The 23,162-nt window shown below is 43.6% G+C and overlaps 1 protein-coding gene across 1 annotated transcript in view; it reads right to left on the bottom strand.

The window, feature by feature from the left end:
* NAV2 (neuron navigator 2) overlaps nt 1-23,162 on the bottom strand; it is a 494,616-nt gene that overhangs the window by 181,171 nt on the left and 290,283 nt on the right. The window contains exons 8-10 of the mRNA XM_007955845.2: nt 17,845-17,957; nt 10,806-10,914; nt 8,101-8,490 (exon numbers count right to left, since the gene is read on the bottom strand). Coding sequence (XP_007954036.1) covers nt 8,101-8,490; nt 10,806-10,914; nt 17,845-17,957 — 612 coding nt within the window. The remainder of the gene's footprint in view (nt 1-8,100; nt 8,491-10,805; nt 10,915-17,844; nt 17,958-23,162) is intronic.

The following is a 23,162-nucleotide window of genomic DNA, read 5'->3' as shown; positions in this document are numbered from 1 at the left end:
GGATCTGTTAATTTCCTTTAATTTCCATCAAAGATATTTTCCTGTACTGTAGTTTTCCTGTAGTATAGTGAAGAGACTCCTTTTCTGGCAATCATGGGGCTTGTTGCTTTATGATGGGAAGGAGAGATAATGAAGGAGGGTTAAAAGAAAAGTCCACCTCTTCTCTACACTAAGGAAAGGTGGGAAGGAAGAAGCAGCAGGAGCAGGAGGAGATGCATTAGATTCCTGCAATAGAAAAGTGTTTTGTTTCTACTCTCCTTTTTGGGATGTCAGGAGGAGGAGGCCTTGTAGGGCAACCCAGGACACAGTCTTAGCAACATGAACTTGGGAGCATGTTGTCATCGAGGATAAAGAAGTCTTGAAGCTAATTTCCTGGAGCCTTCTTTGGTTCTCATGTGGCATGGATGGGACTCTTATTGGTTGGCAAGACAATAAGCAAACAATGTGTGATGAGGGAGGCAGCTCTGCATGGAGGGCTGTGAGTAGGTGGCCTGGGCCAAGACTGCTAGACGAGCCAGCCAGATCACAATGCCAGCCAGCATTCAGAAGAAGCCAAGGCAGGCCAGGAGCAGCCCCAGGATCTCACCATGCAAAGAGATACAGACGGACAGACATGGACCATAATATAAATTACCCTACCCACAGATTTTAGCTATTAATGCCAATGGAGTAGACAGCAGCCATGAAAACAAGGGACAATGCCCTTGTGTACAATACATTGCTTTTATATGGCCTTTCTAGCCATCGTCTTGTAACTCCCACCAGATGATTGTGTAGGACTATGCAAATAAAATTGCTTGTGGACAACCAAGGGGATTGGACAACTTGCTAACAATGCAAATAAGGTTTATAGAACACTTGCAGGGTAGAGCCATGCAAATAAGTTATGTTGTGAGATCAGTGCTACTACAGGCTGGACATCAAGTACCATGGGAATCAAGAGAAGGAGCTGCTACCTGTGTTTTAATGGAATTAGGGAAGGTGACTGGCAGGCAGTGATGGTGAAGGCAATCTAAGCACAGGGCACTGCACATCCAAGTGGCACAGAAACATCAGACACCCTGACATGTTTATGGAACTGCAAATGGTTCAGCAGTGATGGTTTCCTCAATTCCTGAGAATGCTTGGGAATGAGTCTCCTAAGAGGTACAAAACATATATGGTATATGCTGATGGAGTAATTCCTGCCACCTAACAGAGCTCTGGTAGCGTAGTGCCTAAGGCACTTAACTGCTAAACAGAAGGCTGGCGGTTCACACCTATCAGCCACTCCTCGGAAGGAAGGTTGGGCAATCTACTTCCATAGTGATACCACCTCGGAAACCCATCAAGGGGTTGCTATGAGTCAGGGCCGACTTGATGGCACAGAACAACAAACAAACAACAACAGAGAAGACGCTGGCCATCAAAAGGGCAACAGTGGAGACCAGCTGGCTCATTAGCCAGGTCACATTTGAAAAACAAGCAAAAAATTGCTACACCCTCTGCTTCCTTAGCCCTAGATACTACCAGCTCGTAGTCATAAAGAAAGAAAATGACTCTTAGAGCTGAAAGTCATCAAAATCATAGCACTGCATCCTATATTGGCCACTAGATGGAGTCATGCATCACAGCAAAGAAGGACACCGCAGGTTAGGCTGATTTTCTCCAAGTGTCCTAGAAAAAGAAGCACTGCTTTTCACAGTTGGAGGAGGTAGTAAATTATACCCACCCAATATTCCGTAGAGCTAGGCACCAAGAATAGATCATTCATTCACAAAATATTTATTAAATAAATAAAAATATTTATTAAACAGCTTGTCCTAGACCTCTGTGGTTAAAGTACTCAGCTGCTAACCAAAAGGTCAGTGGTCAAACCCACCAGCCTCTCCGCAGGAGAAAGATGTGGCAGTCTGTTTCTGTGAAGATTTCCAGCCTTGGAAACCCTATGGGGCAGTTCTACTCTCTCCTACAGGGTTGCTGTAAGTTGGAATTGACTTGATGGCAGTAGGGCTGGTTTGGATTTGCTAGGTCCTGGGTTTCAACAATAACAAGCACTGTCTGCCTTCTAGGAGCTGAGTTTAGCGGAGGAAATGTACATGCACATGTATGGACATTTCTTGAACATCCCTGACTCTTTGCCAGGTACTTTTTTTAAGCCCTGTCTTTAATCCTCAAAGATAAAGGACTTGTTCCAGTTCATTTGGCAAAGCCATGATTGGTCTATTTGTCTCTAAAGACCATATTCTTTTCTCAACACCATCCAGCCTCTTTCTCAGACATTTCAACAAGCAAAATGAAAGGGCCATGTGTAGGGTTAGGGGTGAACAGAGGGCATCAGGAACACAGGAGATAGGGCTCACCTTGTCTGGGGGAGTCCATGAGGACCTTCCTGGGGTGCAGGTTTCAGGATCAGTTGGGAGGGCATGACCAGTTGCCAATTCCAACTCATGGTGATCCCATGTGTGTTAGAGCAGAACTGTGCTCTGTGAGGTTTTCAATGGCCAATTTTCAACACAGATCACCAGGCCTTTCTTCCAAGGCATTTCTGGTAGGCTCAAACTTCTTACCTCTTAATTAGCGGCCAGGCATGTGAACAATTTACATGACCTGGTGATTCCTAAATGGGGCAGGATTTCCAGGCAGAAGGAAGCAGAATGTCTGGAGCTTTGCAAAGGCCTAGTAATGATGGCCTTTGGGTAACAGCCAGGAGCCTAAAGCAGTGGGGTATATGAGGGGGGATGTGGCTGGGGTAAGGCTATGTTTCCACTCAGTCAAATAAACATTTGGATGAAAACTTTAATCATTTCATTGTTTCTAAGTACCTGGATGTTTGAGGGTGGTAAGACACCTAGACACTGGCTGAAATTTTATCAGGTATATATCATTAATCAGATACAATCTCAAAGAAAAATTTAACTATAAAAATTTGAAAACTATATTCATTTTAGTGCTTGCACTGTAGTAAATTACCTGGTATGGCTTTTCTAGCCATAAGTCTTTGTAAACTCCATGGTGGAATTTGCTGTGAGCAACTGAGGCACTCCTGATTATAAAAGTTATCCACCTGGAGTATTTCTGTTGGACATGGTACAAAGCAATGTTCTCTGAAGGTCGCTCTCTCTCAGATGCTTAGAATTCTGATGTTACGATTGGCTAGTTTGGCCACTCTGACAGGCTCAAAAGGAGGCCTCCTAGAGGCAGAAGGCTCTCTCTGACTGCTGGCTGAGAAGGACGTGCTGCTGAAAGAGACACGTGCTCCTGAGAGACACGTGCTGCTGGGAAAGAGATGCAAGAGACACGCATTGCTGAGTGAGACACTGAGGGACACGCACTACTGGGAGAGAGACTGTGAGAGACTGTTGGCTGAGAGACGGCAGGCTGAGAGAGACTGAGTGTTTTTCCTGAACTTGAATTGTAGCCTGGTGCTTCCCTATTAAACCCCATAATCTGTGAGCTCTGTGTGGCCACTGCAGTGAATTATGGAACCCAGGAGAGAGGTGGTGGGTGCTTTGGGAGGAACGGTTGGTGAAATGGCTGGAGGGAGGCAGCATGTTTGGCCTTGGAGGAATAGGCCTTGGGTTACTGATAGTGATTCTGTCTTCCTCTTGTGTGGTTAGAGGAGGTCAGAAGATGTGGCCTCCTTGCCTTTTTAGCAGTGCTTCAAGGTTTAGGGAAGTTAAATGGCATGTCTAATGTTACATATGGAGGCCTGGTGGCACCCCATGGCTCTGTGGGAGAAAAACCTGGTGACTTCCTCTCATACAAAGTATAGCCTTAGAAATCCTATAGAGCAGTTCTACTCTGTCACATGTTACTATGAGTTGAAATCGATTTGAATGAACGTAACAACATCACATAGTTAGCAAGTGGCAGAGCAGAGTTGAAGCCCTCGTCTGTCTATTATGTCAGCTTGCTTTTTTTCCATTATATAAATTGCCTCAATGATGATTTATTAGATTCTGAAGTACAGAATAAATAACTAGTCCTTAAATGTCCACACTGTCATTTTAATAGGAGGAAAAAGACATGAGTAGAAAGAACACTAAATGCCTTGCCTAGAACTCAGTATTTTAGAATGGCAAACTGGCCTTAAAGCAGAATGAAATCACGCTTAGCTGGCATTCTAGAAAGCTACACTTGAAGGAGTATTAAATACCACCCAGTTACCTCTTCTCATTGTAAGATACATTTCTATGTTAAGAGGAATGGAGGAAGAAAAATCCAGACCAGGCTTCTCCAATTTCAATAATTGGGTGGTTTGCTTACATTTCTGCACTTTTATCTACACTTGTTCTAAGCACTATCTCACATGCTAAAAGTGTCAGCTTCACAAAGCACAAACTGAAATGTAAACACTCATGCTTTTAGCAGGGGAAAGGCTCTGGTTTGGGTAGCTAAAGAAACCAGGAATTTCTGACTGTGACCTCACTAAGTTTAGAGAGTGTGTCAATGTCTCCACCCTGTGGAAACTGTCAATATGACATCAAAATAAATTCACTGACTTTTATGTTTAAGCTCTGTATTACAGTACACAGAAACTTCAAAAACTAAACATGACTTTTTGGTAGTAAATTACAATAGTAATTGACAATGATCACCTTGAGGCATGCGTGATATCAAAAGTCTTCTAAATGATAAGGTTAAATCATGAGCTATTTAATTTTAGTAATAAAACCAAAACCAAACCCACTGCCATTGAATCAATTCTGACTCACAGACCCTATAAACAAAGTAGAACTGCCCCACAGGGTTTCCAAGGTTGTAAATCTTTACAGAAGCAAACTGCCTCATCTTTCTACCACAGAGCGGCTGGTAGGTTTGAACTGCTAACCTTTTAGTTAACAGCTGAATGCTTTAACCATTGCACCACCAGAGCACCTCAATCTTAGTAATAGGTGTATGTTACTGTTTTTCAGGCTTGTGGAAAACTAGACATACAAGATGATGCTCTAAAATAACTGGATCTAATGTGCCCCACAATTGACTTTTCCAGCCATTCCCATGGCATGAGTTTGTCATATTCTAAGGGTTTGGTGGTTTCTGCTTTCCAAGTAAAATCAACAGGCAGAAAACCAAAGCATCTTTTTTCTCAAGCTTGTAAGTCAATAAAAAAACCATTTCCAGCTATAAAGGTAGAACGATGCAAAAGGCAGTTAATTTCAAAACATAAATTCCAGCAGTAGTGCTATTTCAAAGCAGCAATAAAACACTGGCCAAGCTGGTGCAGGGCAGTGGTTGAGGTACATGGCCTCTGGAGCCACAAGCCATGAGCCCCTTAATAGCTGAGGGACTTTGGGCAAGTTGTTCATCCTTCCTGAGGCGTGGTTATCGCATCCATAAAATGGGGATTACGCCATGCAGTGTGGTAAATTACTTAGTGTGGCTTTTCTACCCATAAGTCTTTGTAAACTCTAAGGTGGAGCAACTGAGGAGCTCCTGATTGCTGAAGTTGTCCACCTGGAGTATTTCTTTTGGGAGTGGCACAAAACAATGTTCTGGGAGGTGCCCACTCTCTCTCAGGTGCTTAGAGTTCTGATGCTATAATTGGCTAGTTTGACCACCCTGCCGGGCTCAAAAGGGAGGCCTCCTGGACGCAGAACTCTCTCTGACTGCTGGTTGAGGAAGATGTGCTACTGAAAGGGACACGGGCTCCTGAGACACGCATTGCTGGGAAAGAGATGCAAGAGACACATATTACTGAGTGAGACACCGAGGGACCAGCCCTGCTGGGAGAGAGACTGTGAGAAACTGTTGGCTGAGGGACGGTGGGCTGGGAGAGAGACTGAGCATTTTCCCTGAACTTGAATTGTAGCCTGTGATGCTTCCCTAATAAACCCCATAATCTGTGAGCTCTATGTGGCCACTGCAGCGAATTATCAAAACCAGGAGAGAGGTGGTGGGTGCTTTGGGAGGAACGGTTGGAGAAAGGGCTGGAAGGAGGCAGCATGTCTGGCCTTGCAGTAATAGGCCTTGGATTACTGCTGGTAATCCTGTCTTCCTCTCGTGGGATTAGAGGAGGTCAGAAGATGTGACCTCCTTGTTATTTTAGCATGCTGTCATCTGTCTCAAGGGATTGGTGGGAGGATTACACAACAGATGTGAACACCCAGCTAGGCATTGAGTTAGCTATTAGGCAAATTACAACGACAATAAATCCTGAAATCATCACTGTTTTTTTATGGAAATGAGTGGCATGATCATCCTACCCTATTTAGATTACCTGTAATTTGATTGCTAGAATGTTAGAAGTGGAAAATATCCTGGAGATCTTTGAGGTAGTCTTTAAAAGATAAAGTCATCTTGGGCCAGTGAAGTAAGACATGCCCCATGGCTGCACAGTGATCTGCGAATGGAGCTAACAATACGAAGCCAGGCCTCAAGCTACACAAAATCATGGTTTGCTCCATCTATAAGTTCCTTAGACATCACCTCATCCCTATCCTGAACTTTATGTCTGAAGAAATCGAGAAATAGGGAGGCTCCTTCATTCATTGATCCATGTATTACATTAATTAATTTGGCAATATTTACAAGCTCCTATTATGTACAACCACCACCCAAAGTCAGTTTATCCTACTATGGTGACTTGCATATTGCTATGATGTTAGAAGCTATGCCCTGGTATTTCAAACACCAGCATGGTCAGCCATGGTGGACAGAGTTCCAAAACAAGAAATTAGCCACTGAAAATCCTGTGGATCACAACAGAATATTCTCTAGTCTAGCACTGGATGATGAGCTCCCTAGATGGGAAGGCACTCAAAATCCACAGTGGCCGCAACAATGAACTCAAACACAGCAACAATCATGAAGATGGTGCAGGACTGGGCAATGTTTTGTTATGTTGCATGTGGAGTCGCCAGGAGTTGGAGCCAGCTCGACAACAACCAAGAACATTATGTACAAAGCACTTAGGCAGGCACTAGGGATTCAGTGGTGACTAAGGCAAGCAATGTGTCTGGGGTACTAAAATATAAATAAATAATCAAGATAATTTCACACAGTGATAATAAAGAAAAAGGGTGATGTGATGGAGGTGATTAGGTAAGGGTGGGACATACTAACTACTTCAGATTGAATGGGGGGGGGCTTTCTGAAAATGTGACAACTGAGCAGCAAGGAAGAACCAGGCATCCAGAGATCTGGGGGAAAAGAATGCAGGCCAAGAATCAGAGTGCAGAGGCTCCTCACATGAGACCAGAAGAAATGGATGGTAGCCAGCTACCACTACTGAAGATTTGATCAAGGAGCTAACAGATGGATCCCGATCAAAAGGAGGAAAAGTGTATAACATAACATCAAATTCCTACGGAAACCAGATGTATGGATCTGTTGACCCTGGGAACCCCCAAATGTATTGTCCTGATAATCTTTAAACCTTGAACTGAAAACTACCTCATGAAGTCATGTGTAAACAAAACAGTTAAGCTCAATTAATAACAAATGTCAGCTTTGAACATTTCACTCTTGTAAAGAATTACTTATGTGATTAAACTGACACCAGTAACCTAAATCACAGACAGGAACTTTCTGTGGGGGAAGGTTAATGGTGGTGGAAGAATATGGGTAGAGATAGTAAGAATGGTGACCCAATGTGAAGAATGTAACCCGTGACATTGATCTCTGCTTGTAGAAATTATTGAATAGGCATATATTTTGTTGCATATATATTCACCAAAAATAAATACTATTTTTAAAAACTAAATAAAGAAAAGATGGCTGCAGCAGGGGAAGGGAAAGGGGAGAAGAACAATGAGATCTAAGAAGCAGGCAGAGGCCAGATCATGTAGACAAGGCAGGCTGTGCTATAAGGAGCCTGGATGCTATCCAAAGGGCAAGGTTTGTTCCAGGGAGTGACATGAGATGGTTAGTTTTCAAGCATCACTCTGGCCACTGGTGGAGACCTGCTAGCACTGCCCAGCAAGTTACTGAAGAAGCCTGGACTGTGGCCCAGGTCTTCTAACTCACAGCCTATCAATGTTCCGTTCCACATGGAGAGCAGAAGCTGAAGGAGACAGGTTGACCTCCTCTCAGGAACTTAACTAAAGTCCTGCAAAGAGAAGCCAGGTGCCAGGCCTTCTCTGGCTCTGTGGGAAGTATGAAGGCCCAGGTACTCACCCGCTTGTAATGTCATCGGTCCGGATGTTCTTGCTCAGAACGTCCCCATCGCTCATGTAGCCGGGGGCATCCATGCTGATGCCTTCCAGCTCCATCTCATCTCCTGCCTTGTCCGAGACGTCCACATGGCAGACACTGCTGCCCCTGGTCGCCAGCTGTCTTCTCAGTGGGGCAGAGTACACGTAGCGGCCCGACTCAGTGTTGATGAACCGGCTGGCATTGGCTCGAGGGGGGTACCCATTGCCCATAGAGGGGGCGTCCCCTGCTTGGAGCCGGGGGCTGGACTGGCCGAGTCTCCAGGATAGTGGAGTAGGCCTTCCAGTCAAGCTGAGGATACTGCGTCCGCTTATCTCTGTGGTGACGTTGGTGTCAAAAGTGGTTTCCAATGTGCTAAAAAAATAAAACCACTTGGGTTAGAGACAAATATATCTGGATCCTTTATATTTTTTTAAATTATGAAACATTATATATACTCAATATAGGATAAGACCATAGATACCATTCAGTGTATCTTCTCTGTTAAAAACGGAGAGGTTAACAGGCACTGGGGGTGGGAGAAATGAGGAGTTACTCTTATTGGTACAGATGTTTTGATTGGGCTGAGGAAAAGCTTAGAAAATTGAGTGGTGAGAGCTGCACAAGGTGAGAGTAATTGATGACACTGAACTGTACAGTTAAATATGGTTAAGATGGCAAATTTCATGTTGTTGATATTTTACTACAATAAAAGAACATGGAAAAGGGGAGCTGCATATATACTTAACATTCTTAAAAGTCTAGCAGAGCCATTTCTTCCCTAAAACATGGTATAAGACAGCATCATCAATCACCTTGATTAAATGATCTATGTCCTTTTCAATCCAGGAAAAGAAATTGAATACATTGAACTGATAAAGATCAGCATAAAAGTTGCCACCTGCCCATTCCTGCTAGGATGTGGCATCACAGTTCTCCTTTCCTAAAGGCAGGAAGCACCATCCCCCCAGACCTCCTCCTACCACATCTCACATCCTCAACAACCTCATGACAAGACAGGTTGGAAAGCCTTAATGTTCTAACTCTCTAACATCCTCTTCCCCAGATGTTTGCTTGTTTGAAACAACAAGTAAACTTAGGGGCAAAAAGTCTGAGAAGAGTGGTGACTGTGTGGCTTTGAGATTCGTAATAAATCAATAAATAAATCTGGCAGCTGCCAGGAGACAGAGTTCCACCTGGTGCTTCAGAAAGGCCCTTTTGGATTGCAGTCTTCACAGGCCGGCAGGCTCTCCCAGCACAGTCCAGGTGGTCGTCTGCACCTCCAAGAACTGCACTAGGTCCTAAGAGCAGAAAGGGAGATCTGTTCCTGTAGGAGCAGCCATCAGGCTTTCTCTGTCATCAGGATGACTACCTTAGTGCACTGAGGGTCAGGTTGAAGCCAAGAAATCCATCAAACCACTGTAACCAACATAAGTCAGTTTCAGTGATTATGGTGGAAAGAGGGGTGCTTCATGCCTGATCATAGCGTCTGACTCCACACCAGTCAAACATCTAAAGGTTTAGGAGAAGCCACTCAAGGCACCATCAATCCTTAATGACTCTTCTTTGGAAGAGCCAGTGTAGTGCTTCAAGCTATTTTTGTGTCCCTCTGATCCTGGAAGCTGCCTTACTTTCCTTATTGAGGATCCTCCTGTTTCAGAACCAGTTCTATCTAAAGACAGAACTCACAGTGATTAGACTGGACTCTGCTAAACCTGTTGAGACAGGAGAAGCCCTGGGGTTTCACTGCTATAGTCATTTATCACCAGACCAAACCTGTTGCCACCAAGTCGATTCCAAGTCACAGTGACTCCATAGGACAGAGTAGAGTATTATACATACTCAATATAGGACCCATAGGGTCTCCAAGGCTTTAAATCTTTATGGAAGCAAACCACATCTTTTTCACATGGAGTACCTGGTGGGTTTGAACTACTGACCTTTTGGTTGGCAGCTGAGTGTTTTAACCACCACAACACCAGGGTTCCTGTCATTTATCACAGAAACTAAAATTTGAGAAGCAAAGAGACAACCTGGAAGCTCACTGGGGGAAATTAGGGCATTTCCTTGCTTATCATAGTCCAACACAAACTGTAAAGCTTTATTCTGCCAAAATCATGAAAAGGATCCTAACGTTGCATCTTCTTTAACTCCTTGCTCAGCAGTGAAAACCAGTTCATAAATGTTTCCAATGTCATTCTAGATTTCATCCAATAAAATCGTATTTTAAACATTATCATACATACATTTTTACAAATATTTCCTTACGTGTTTTGTACATGTGCATGACTAACAATGTTACTGAGTGTTCTGTATCAGAAGACAGGGAAAGAATTCAAGTTATTCACTTAATCACACAGGTCAAATCTAGTTCACCTGCTTGCTTCAACAGCACAATATACTCTGGAAAACTGCAAGTAGTAAAATGAAATTTAAATGCTGGTCTATATGATCCAAGGTTCAAGTGGGCTTAGCAGCCTTCTGCTTTTGGGAGGAATCTATGCTAATTTTTGTTCTCTACAGTTCTCTTCTGCACACTGTGTGATGTTCTTCATGAGTTCCAGCACAGGTGGGGACCAAAGTTATTTCTTCCATTATTAACCAAAGCACTCTGCTAGTGACATGAACAGAGAGGTGGTGTGCAAACCAAGTTACTAGCTACTTCAGTAAGTAAATCACTGTGTAGATACCTGTGTGTGACCTGAGTTCCCCGTAAACTGGACATGGTCTCCTCCAGATTCTGCCGCAGATCAGCGATGTTCTTCACTGTCCGCAGTCGGCGAGCCTCCGGATCTTCCCCTGGGAAGATGAGGATTGAGGCAATTTTAATTGGAGGATAGGTTGTGAGCTTCGTGAGAGTAGCAACCATGACAGTGCCATAACCATGCTCTGTGCTCAATGCCTAGGTCACCATAGGTGCCTAACAAGAATGTGAGAATGACTGATTGAAAGGAAGGTGTTAAATCCAAGAAGTCTGTCTTCTCCCTCCAGGTCTCTCCCGAAATAGGCGAAGTCTAGCTTGTGGGGGAAGCAAAGCACCTAGTCTAAGACAAAAACATCTCACATGGTCTCCAATAAGGACACATACAGCTGAGGTCTGACCACATCACAGGAATCATTTTCTGCCCACGCAAAAGTATGAGAGGCATTTTGTTTTCTCATCATGGGTGACACATGCTACTGTCCACCCATCCTACTTTACAGATGGAACTTAGAGTGGCCAAAAATCTGCACTTACTATGAACACATATTTCTACAGATAGAGGTTTGCCTTCTTCCTTGTTAGATTTATTGTTATTTCAAAATCTGCCTCCTCATCTTACTGGCTGTCTGATTGGGAGGAAGTTGCTGACCCTCTCCATCCTTCAGATTCCACATTCCTAAAATATACTGTGAATTGCCAGAACAAATCAGTCTTAGAAGAAATACAACCAGGATGATCGTTAGAAGCAAGGATGGCAAGACTTCAGCTTTGGACACGCCATCAGAAAAGAACAATCTCTAGAAAAGGACATCAAGTTTGGTAGAAGGTCACTGAAAAAAAGGGAAACCCCCATGAGATGGATCGACACATTAGCTGCATCAGTGGGCTCAGATATTCTAAAGGTCATGAAGATGGCACGGGACTGGGCAATGTTTTGTTCTGTAATACATAAGGCCACCATGAGTTGAAGCTGACTCCATAACTAACAACAAGGCACATACCTCAAAGGACAGCTGCAGGAACTAATGGGATAAGGCATGGAAAGCACTGAGCAGAGCCTTCCACACATGCTCAGAACATGTCAGTGGGTGTTGTACAGCACAGAGTCACTAAGAAGCAGCAAGACTTCTCTTTGGGGAGGAGAACCTTCTATTCTCTCAGCAAGATTTCCCACAAGACACTGGCTGGGCAGAGTAAAAGCTGATGATAAAGTGCTAGGGGAAATATGCCTCCTATAAGCTAGGGAGCCCTCTCAGCACAGCCATGCTTTAGGTTCCCTGGCTATTCTGCTTCATCAGGGCAGAGAAGTGGACAAGGAGAAGGGGAGTACCTATCCATATAATTATAGGGATCAAACATTTGTCCCTCAGAGCAACCTCAGGGAGAGCTAACAAGACTGAGGAACCACAATTGTCATGGACTGAATTGTGTTCCCCCAAAATATGTATCTATCAGCTTGGCTGGGCCATGATTCTCATTGGTTTGGCAGTTATGTAATGATGTAATTATCCTCCAGGATATGATCTGATGTGATCAGCCAATCACTTAGTTGTAAGTGGATTAGGAGATGGGATACAACACTCTTCATCAGGTCATAGCCTTGATCTATGTAAGGGGAGTTAGCCTGGGATGTGTCCTGTGTCACCTTTTATCTTACAAGAGATGAAAGGAGAGAGGTAAGCAGAGGAAAAGGGATCTGACTACCACCAAGAAAGAAGAGCCAGGAGTGGAGCACATCCTTTTGACCCAGGGTCCCTGTGCTGAGAACCTCCTAGACCCAGGGGAAGATTGATGCCCAGACACATGGAGATCTCCCAGAGATGCCAGGCCCACAGATGTTGAAAAGAGACAAGGACCTGCCCCCAGAGCCAAGAGAGGGAGAGAGCCCTAGAGCTGGCACCCTGAATTCAGACCTCTAGCCTCCTAAACTGTGAGAGAATAAATCTCTGTTTGTTAAAGCCATCCACTTGTGGTATTTCTGTTATACCAGCACTAGGTAATGAAGACAATAATCAAGGGTCTTCAAAAGCCTCTGACTAATTTCAATGTTAAGCAACATTTTTCAGATATCACCAAACAGAACACAGTACATGTGGACAGCAGTGGAATTTATACTGGACACTGGGTAGCGTATGGGGACAGTGGTGGTTCAGTGGTAGAATTCTTGCCTTCCATGTGGTAGACTCAAGTTTGATTCCTGACCAGGGAACCTCGTGTTCAGCCACCCTCTGTCTGTCAGCAGAGGCTTCTGTGATGCTATGACACTGAATAGGTTTCAGTGGAACTTCCAAAGTAAGACTAGGAAGAAAGGTTTGGCAATCTACTTCTGAAACCTAGCCAATGACAAATCTTATGAATCACAATGGTCCAATTCTCAACCAACTATGGGATGGCACAGGCCTGGGCAGCATTTTGTTCCACTGCATGGAGTCACCGTGAATCGGGGTCAAGGCAGCTAATAACAAGAGCAAAAGGCTTTTCAGTAATTGTCACTAATATGGTGCTAGGCTACTGAGAATGTCAACGAGTTAACTTTCTCTCTGAGACAGGCAACAACTTCCTCAGGATGCCCTCAGCATGGTTATGCCTGCAGGCTGGAGGACGCAGTGAATGGTATGATTATGCGATTTTATGGAGAGAATTTGCTATAGTAAACTCGCTATCCTTGAAAATCCAAGTGTTTTCAATTTTCTCCCCCTTTTCAACCAAGAGAAATTTGGAAGGCATTTTTCTCTTATCTGAAAACTGTTCAAGCTTACATTTCCCACCCAATTCTTTAAAATACACAGATGTGTATATGTATTTTTAAGCAAATGTAGTGATGAATGTCTATTTTACCTTCCTCTAATGGCCCTTGGAGGAATGTAATTGCATCTATCTCCTGGGCCATCAATTAAATATTTTTTACTGTCAGTTTGGCCACATTTTCTATCTATGTAAGGCTGCCAAGAAGGTACTGATCCGTTGGACAGTTCTAGGTCATGTATGAACATTTATTATCAAGCTAGATCTAGACACAGGTTTTCATATTACCTTCATCAATTAACCACACTCCAAAAAGTTTAACAATTGTATTTCTTTATGACGTATCTGCTTATCTTAACTCTCCTTTAGAAATTCTGAGATCTTTGAAATAGGGATTTCACCCCACATAAATCTAGAGATGCCTAAGAAGATTTGTTGGCCAAGAGATATGTGGTCAGTATGGGGTAGAAAAACAATATGGGCTTTACATTCTGACAGATTAAGGCTTGAATTCTGACACTGACACTTATTGACTGCTTGAAGTTGGGTCAATCACTCAGCTTCTCTGAATCTCATCTGTAAGATGGAGATAAAACCCTTCCCTCAAAGTGTTAGCATGAGACTGAGATGAGATGACATACAGAAGGTGCCTGGCATATCATGTTGTTGTTGTTGTTGTTATGTGCCATCGAGTCAGACCTGACTCATAGCGACCCCTCCTTGGGTTTCCGAGGCAGTATCACTACGGAAGTAGATTGCCCTATCTTCCTTCCAAGGAGTGGCTGGTGGGTTTGAACCGCCAGCCTTCTGGTTAGCAGTCAAGTGCCTTAGGCACTATGCCACCAGAGCTCCCGGCATATCATGAGGGCTTACTAAATGTGAGCATCTTATTTCCCTCTTGGGGGTTCCACTGGAAATCTCTCCTTCCCTCAGAGCCTTGTACTACAACAAATTCCAAGGGTAATGCAGAAACCCAAACCATTAAACTGCCTACCTTGCTCAAGGGATCATGTTCTGAAATGCCAATTCTGCCTCCTTGGAAGATAGCCCTGATGCAAGATTTTCCCAGTCCTGAGCATAACATTCAACAGTACTCCAGTGAAAATGGTAGGACCCTTTCAGCTCATATATAAGGATCTTAAGAACTGAGTAAGCTATTCCATCCATATCTGCAACTGAAAGGGTCCCACATTCTGGTAAGCCTCCTCTTCACCAAAAATATGGAGCTTCCCTGTGCAATGCAAATGCATGCTTGGCTGCTCACCAAATGGCAGGAGGTCTGAGCCCACTCAGAGGCACCTCAGAAGAAAGGCCTATTGATCGATCTACTTCCAAAAAATCAGCCCTTGCCAACCCTATGGGGCACAGTTCTGCTCTGACACATGTGGGGTTGTCATGGGTTGAAATCAAATTGACAGCAACTGGTTTGACTATTTTAGGAGGACACCAAAGTATTGCAAAAGGATCTTTGAAGGAACCTGGGAGTTTTACTTGGAAGAGGAGGCTTCAGGAACATGCTGCTACATGGACAAGAATGGAAATTGTGGGCTTAAGGAGGCTGAATTATATCTAGTGATTAGAAATGTAAGAATAAAGAACTCCATTATCGGTTAAAGCCATCAGAAAATGGAAGCACTGTCTTATGAAGGAATAATTTTTCTGTCAAGAAACATTCAAGCAGAGGCTGAAAGATTATCCATCAGTGAGCTATAGAAGGGATTCATGTATGAGCGAGATTCATGATAAGCCAGTGGCCTGCATGGTTCCTTCTAACTCTATAATCTAAGACATATTTCTCAACTGTAGTGCTATGTGAATGACAAAGCATCATGGGAAAATCCATCTATTCGCATAATCTAGGGGAAGAACGATGCAAGTGAGCACATGTTCTTATAAAAGTCCATTTCTAAATATACCCACTATTCACTGTCATTTCAAGGGACTGGCTGATAAGTTAAATTCAACCTTCAGTATTTCTCCATTAAAGAAATTAATAGTATAGTCACACATGTGATTTTACTGCTTGAGTAAAAGACAAGTCACCCTGCTTAAGAAGTTTTCATTAGCAACCAAAATCATTTGATTTAATGCCCAAGAGTATTGATCAGGATCTACTGGTAGCACGGGTCTCTTCTCCAAACCAACTGACAGCATCTCAGTAGTTCTAAGTTTTTCCTTGATTTTGTAGTCCTGGTGCAGAGAAAGGAGCTCTGGTGGTACAGTGGTTAAAGCATTCGGCCACTAACCAAAAGGTCAGTAGTTTGAATCCACGAGCCATTCCAAGGGACAAAGAAGAGGCAGTCTGCTTCGATAAAGATGTACACCCTTGGAAACCCTATGGGGTAGTTCTACTCTGTCCCATAGGGTTGCTATGAGTTGGAATTGACTTGATGGATGTGGGTGGTGGGTGGATGCAGAGAAGACACGGGGAGAAAAAGAACAGTTAATGGAAGATCATAGCAGCCATCCGTCACTCTGAAATCTAAGTGCTATTTGGAATGTTCTCTGGCTGCTGCTTTTGCTTTTTCAAACATGAATTTTGCTGAGCCTCATCATGTCTGACATGCATCCCCACAACTCCACGGGACAGACATACATCTGATACATGCCAAGCTCTGAGCCACTGGCAGGGCTCTTTTGATGTGTGCATAAGAACATGGTCTGGAATGTGTGGGGAGACCTGAGAAGTGGTCTGAATTCCACACCCTTTTCCTCAGAGCTTGTCTTTGTCCTGTGCTATCCATGTACTCATATGCAAAGGAGCTACAAACCTTGAAGAGAAAGAAATATAAAATCAATCCCAAATGTAGGGACCTGAACCACTATAAGATGGATCACTTACAAATAGCTTGGAAGGGGAAAAAAAAAAAAATCACTGCACCACCACTGTGGCCAGCAGCAGAACCAGAAGGAAATAGTTAAATTACCCAGATCCTCTGAAATGAATACCCAGGGCTAATGGTGAGATGGGTAAGATTCAATCACGTGGGCTGCAGACCAATTCCACAACTGTAATGTGGCTATTAAAGTGGTATGGTCTTGGATATTTGGACTAATACGTGGATTTTAAATATGGCTTCAATTTTTAACCCAACACTGGAAGTGGGAAGATACAAGAATGGTAACACAGCCACTGCTAACTATGTGGTTTACCACTTGTTTCCCAGATTAGAAGTTACTAAGCACAGGGCACAGAGTTGGGGAAGGAGAGACAGAAGGTGGCCACTCAGAATGCACTGCAGTAGGAATTCCAATTCCCCTAAGAACTCTACTTCTTTAAATTCGGAAGGTGATAGTATCACATTAACATTTGTGGAATTACCTGACAAATGCTGATCCTCTGTTTTCATATAGCACACACACATACACATCCATTGTCATCGAGTCAATTCCAATTCACAGCAACCCTATAAAGAGCAGAACTAACTGCCCCATAGGGTTTCCAAGAGTGTAATCTTTACAAAAGCAGACTTCCACATCTTTCTCCCACAGAGCCACTGGTGGGTTCAAACTGCCAACCTCTCAATTAGAAGCCAAGCACTTAACCACTGCACCACCATGTTGTTGTTGTTGTTATGTGCTGTCAAGTCAGACCCAACTCATAGCGACCCCTCCTTGGGTTTCCGAGGCAGTATCACTACGGAAGTAGATTGCCCAACCTTCCTTCGGAGGAGTGTCTGGTGGGTTTGAACAGCCAGGCTCTGGTTAGCAGTCAAGTGCCTTAGGCACTAAGCTACCAGAGCTCCCTGCACCACCATAATACCCCTTTAATCATTGTCTAGGTTAAATTTAAATATAATTCAGATTTTTTTTTTTTTTTTGGTAAAAGAAGCATGCTGTCATCTTTCCAACTAATGGAGGAAGCTAAGAACACACTTTCTACCAGTGCTCCCATATAGAAAAGAAAAAATAAACTCCGATATCTGAAAGTTTTAACTTTATCTGAAGAGTAAGTGAGGAGATTCAAAGTGAAGTACCAGACCAGGCCAGAGCCTCTAAATCAGTGAAATTACATATATCTTAAAGTGGAATTTGCTGATAGTTCAGAGACTTATTTACAATTCTGGAGGAGAGAAAACAGCTTGGGGGAGACCACAAAAAAAGGGGGGGGATAAAGAAGAGGAAGGAGAATAATAAGGAAAGAAAGAAACAGAATAAAGTTTGTTTAGCTTATCAATCAGTGCACTGGCAAAGCAACGTCAAATCAAGCCCTTCCAGCAGACTGAAATGATGAAGGCCTCATCACCAAAAGACCTGGAATGTCTGATGCACATACTCACCAGTGAGTTCTTCCAGGGCAGGCTGTCCACTCTTGGTGTAGTGGCTGGGCTCCACGCTCACGCCCGTTGAGCTGGACTCAGCAGTGACGTTCCCTTCAGTGTCTGTCTGGGACCTTCACACACAAACCAAAGCAGACATGTTTGTCATGAGAGGTAACTACCCACATCTGGGCCACTGTGGTCTGGCCACAGCACCTACCATCACCTACTGCAACAAGCTTTAGAGCAGAGCAGACCAGCAGATTGATGATAAATAATTCACGCACGTCATGTGGAGCAATGTCCTAGAATCAGAGCGAGCCACCCAACTGTAAAAGATGAAATATTCATCACCCAACTGGAGAGGCTGCAATCCTTCACCTGGTGATGTTTCTCTGCACTGCCATCAGGGAGGTAGGTCTAACCAAGGAAGCTCCTGGGTGGTTTAGACAATTCAACCTGTGCCAAAGAGCAACTTCTAGGTAACCAGCAATGCAAGCAAGTCAAGCATAAAGATGACTCTATGGGCAGCCCTCGTGGCCCCCCTCAAATCCTCCTGACATGGCTCTCTCTGAAAAGGTGACTGTGAAACCAGTCAGCAGTGGGTGCCAAGCAGGTGTGTTTGCCCTCCAGGTCTCTGATTCAGAGCTCAGATCTACTGACATGAAAGGTCTCATTGATGGTTATTTCAACACTTGCCTGAAATCTGTACTTCCCCAAACTTTCTCCAGGCCCTTATTTGTCAGGCAAATTGAGACAACTGCTTCATGCAATGTTTTCTTGCCACAACTACCTCTGTTCATTTAGGCATGTCCTGCAAATGTGTAATTACACTCAGATGCACAACTCTGGGTGTAACACTATTAATTCATTAAGCATCCTGAACAAATCCAACCAGATTTCACTGCTTATGAAGAAAGTGTTTGCCAAGAACATGAATTGTGTAAAAGGACTGTGGGGGATCTGCTGATAAACCCCAAATCATCCACTCACTCTCCCTTCCTTTGCCCTCGCACTGAAGCCATCAGTTCCCAATTCCTGTGATCGCTATCTTGAAAGGATTTTCTTAATTCCAGTGCTCCTCGCCATCCCCTTGCTAGCGTCCAAGCCCTCGTCATTTCTGCCTAGGCCCATTTAAGCATTTTGTAAAAGGGTACCCCATCTCTAGCCTGAAGGTTACAAGTGGCAGCCAGTTGTAGGAACCAGCCATAGATGTATTCTTATTGGTCTGCATGATATTTAAACATTTTCAAATTAGTTGCAACATTTAAAAAATTTGGAGATTTCACAAGAAATATCTGGATTTCTGCCTTCTCCCAGTAAAAACAAGAAAATCTGCCAAGCCCAAGTTTTTTTTTTTTTCCCTTTTGGTTGGGCGCCACCTGCTGGTACAAGATGGTAGCCATGCCCTCTAGAGAAGCAGAGGAGCTCCTTCGCCAGTCCCAAAAAGCCTTTGCTGTTGTTGTTATGTGCTGTTGAATCAGATATGACTCATAGCGACCACTTCTTGGGTTTCCGAGGCAGTATCACTATGGAAGCAGATTGCCCCATCTTCCTTCCAAGGAGCGGCTGGTGGGTTTGAATCGCCAGCCTTCTGGTTAGCCGTCAAATGCCTTAGGCACTACGCCACCAGAGCTCCCCCGAAAAGCCTTAGCTACCCTTTTACATTACTTTTTTTGACCCAGCCAGGCATTCAAATCTGTGGCCTCTGTTCTAGATTGTTCTTAAGTCGTCTTCACTCCCCACATGTGATCTCTGTAACATCAATGTGATCACATTACCTTCCGACTATAGGCCTGCAGTGGTTTCCCACTGCCTACAGAGTAAAGTTTAAACTCCTCACTATAGTAGAAGAAGGAGCTCTGGTAGCATAGTGCCTAAGGCACTTGACTGCTAACCAGAAGGCTGGCGGTTCAAACCTACTAGCCACTCCTCGGAAGGAAGATGGGGCAATCTACTTCCATAGTGATACTGCCTCAGCAACCCAAGGAGGGGTCGCTATGAGTCAGGTCTGACTCAACAGCACATAACAACAACAACAACATAGTAGAAGATGCTCTATATAATTGGACTCTTCCTTCCTTCATTTCCAGCCCCATGCCTTGCCACTCCTGCCCTTCATAAGCAGCTCTACCCCATGTTTCATCCAGGACATCAAACTGGTTAATTCCAATTAGACACCCCCGCTGAGAATCTGTATTTCTGTCTTAGCTATACTGTATCAGACTGTACAGTTTAACAAAATCCTCAGGTGAGTCTTATAGATTCCCAGGTGATTCTTATCTCAGATGATGCTTAGTCTCAGCAGGGGGTCAAACCAGAATGAACTAGTTTGAAGTCCTGGTCCCATTCACACATGGTTTCTCGCCATTCCCTGATCATATCAAGACCTTAAGAATTTTGCCTTTGTACATATTGTGACCTTTCTAAATGTCCTTCTCTCCTTTCTTCCTTAGCTCACTCCCAATCTGCCTTCAAGATGCCGTCCCCAAGGACCCAATAGATGGATACCGATCAAAAGGAGGAAAACCTGGAACAGAACTTCAAACTCATATGGAAACCAGACTTACTGGATCCATTGAGATGAATCAAACGCCTGGAAGTAATCTTTAAACCTTGAACTGAAGCTATCTCTGGAAGCCATTGTTAAACTACAGTTTAGCCCAATTAATAAAGCATGTTTGCCTCAAGCATGGAGCTCTTATAAAGATAAAGAATTATCTATGTGAGTGCAAACTGACAACAGTTCCTCTAAAGCACAATGCAAACTTTAAGGGGCAGAGAGTCTAAATTAATGGTGATGAAACAATATGGGTAGAGACAGAATAGTGACACAATGTGAAGTATGTTAACAATCTTATTAAACTGTTCATGTAGAACTTGTGAATGGGTATATGTTTAGTTGTAAATATTGCCACCCCCCCAGAAAAAAAGAAGCCCCATATCATCGTGGTCTGACTCTGTGCCAGCTGATTCCACCACCTTTTGTGTGTTTCTGCGGCCTACTCCCTATTCTTCTGTTGCCATGTTTATTACAGTGTGGTATAATCAATAAATCTTTCCCAACTAGATTGAGAGCCCTCTACAAAAACAAGTTCAAATGCAGAGCAGGTAGTTACGAAGGGTGTGCTGAATGGATAAATGAGAAACTTAAGCCTTGGAAGAAGCTCGGTAGTGGAAGGAACACTAGACTTGGAGTCTGGACACTTATTTGGGTTCAGGTCTAGGCTCTGTAACTTGATAGGCAAATTTGAATAAATTACTTAATGTCTTTGAACCTCAGCTTTATCATATTTGGGTAATAATAGTAATATTATTACAAAAATCAAATGTGATCTGACACAAAAGCACTTACTTCCCCTAAAAAAAGTCCAAATCCACTGCCACTGAGTTGATTCCAAGTCAAAGAAACCCTAAAGGACAGAGTAAAACTGCCCCATACAATTTGTAAATGGTTACAGAAGCAGACTGCCACATCATTCTCTCTTGGAGCAGCTGGTGGGTTCAAACCACTGACCTTTTGGTTAGCAGCTGAATGCTTTAACCACGTGCCACCAGAGTTCCTATAAGACTACTTAGTAAACTATAAAGTGCTAGAGGTGTTCACTGTTACTTCTAACTTGTTAAATAAAGTTCAAACAAGGAATTTTAGAGCAGGAAGGGAACCTAAGTCACATTAAAAGAATACATATCTACTTTGGTCCAGTCTCTCTACTTTGCAGATGAAGACACTGAGGGTCAGAGAGATTAAGTGATTTACAGAGTTAAGGCAGCATGGTGACTAGGAGCTTGGCCCTCTGGTTAGACAGACTTGCATTTAAACATTAGCTCTTCTAGTTATTAGCTCTTGTGACTTAGAGCAAGTTATCAGTGTTTGCCTAGAACCTGAACTGTGCAAAATGGACCCTAAACTTCAGTTTCCTCATCTATAAAATGGAGATGGAGAGAAAAGTAGCTAGCTCGTGGAGTTGTTGGAGGGACTAAATGAGCAGAGGCATGGAAAGCCCTCAGCTGAGTCTTTGCACATGGGACATGCACTCTCAGTAGCTGCACCTGAGGCAAGTGCTGATGTGCACACAGGGAGTCGCCAGCTGATCGAGGGGGGCCCAGGGTCCTGACTCCTATCCCGGTGCTCTTCTCTCCAGCCTCTCTTCCCTGGCTCATTTACAGGGGAAAGGCACCCCAGGGAATGGCAAGGGCACCACACAGGGTGATAACTGAAATGAAGATGGGGCTTAACAGACACACATCTCAGATGATTCCCTTTTTTCCTGTTTGTCGGACATTCACGCTTTATCATGAATGTTTATTGCAGTCGGGGACAAACTTGAATTTTTTTTTTAAAAAGATGGTTAAATGTTTTGCAGTCTTTCAAATAATTATAGCAAAAAATATCTGGGAATTGATGATGATCGAAGACTGTTATAACTTTTAATTTTGAAAATGCAAATCTGGACTGATTTGGAGCTAAAAATGTCATGGGACACAACCAGCTGCCTCCATACTTCAGGGAACAATGACTTAGCCTGGAAGGTGCTGAGTCACTCTCTCAGCCTTGGCGCCCTCGGCAGGACAGTTAGCTGATGCCTTGATTTAACAAAAAGATGACTGACTCCCAATTGAAAAGTTTGGGACTGACACTGGCTGAAGGGGAGGGTGAGCAGAAGGAAAGGAGGGAGGGGCTAGGCAATGCCTGACCCTCCCTCACTGGCTGGCTTTACAGATCTCTCAAACCAGTCTATCTACCTGCCACTGGGAGCAACTGCACAGGAACCTACTAGAACTCAAGAAAGGAGAAAAGGAATAGCTCATCCTTTGGGGAATAATACAAATATAGGCAGTTGGCAGTATGGGCATGAGCCTATGCAAATGAACAGGTATGCAAAAACGTGCATACATGTGCACTTACATGTTATATATGAATGTATGTTTATATCCACATGTGGAAAAAAAAAACCAAACTCACTGCCATCAAGTTGACCGCAACTCACAGCCACCCTTTAGGACAGAGTAGAACTGCCCCATAGGGTTTCTGAGGCTATAAATCTTTAAGGAAGCAGATTGCCTCATCTTTCTCCCACAGAGTGACTGGTGGGTTAGAACCGTTTACTTCTTGGTTAGCAGCTGGATGCTTTAACCACGACTCCAATACCTTGGAGATACTGCAGATTCAGGAAGTTTAAGGCAAACACTTCTATGAGAAAAAGTCTCCTTATTCGGCACTTTTTAAAAAAATGTTCATTTAGGATGCATTAGGACTGCTTTTGGAGCCTGGTGGGTGATGCCAAACACCCTACACATCTAGAACTCTGCACCTCTGTTCACTGCTGTTTCTTCTG

The sequence above is a fragment of the Orycteropus afer genome, unplaced genomic scaffold (assembly GCF_000298275.1).
Source record: "Orycteropus afer afer isolate SDZICR_OR568_19922 unplaced genomic scaffold, OryAfe1.0 scaffold00014, whole genome shotgun sequence".
Classification (NCBI taxonomy): domain Eukaryota; kingdom Metazoa; phylum Chordata; class Mammalia; order Tubulidentata; family Orycteropodidae; genus Orycteropus; species Orycteropus afer.
The sequence above is the reverse complement of the archived record's forward strand: the minus strand, read 5'-3'. Positions and strand labels throughout refer to the sequence as shown.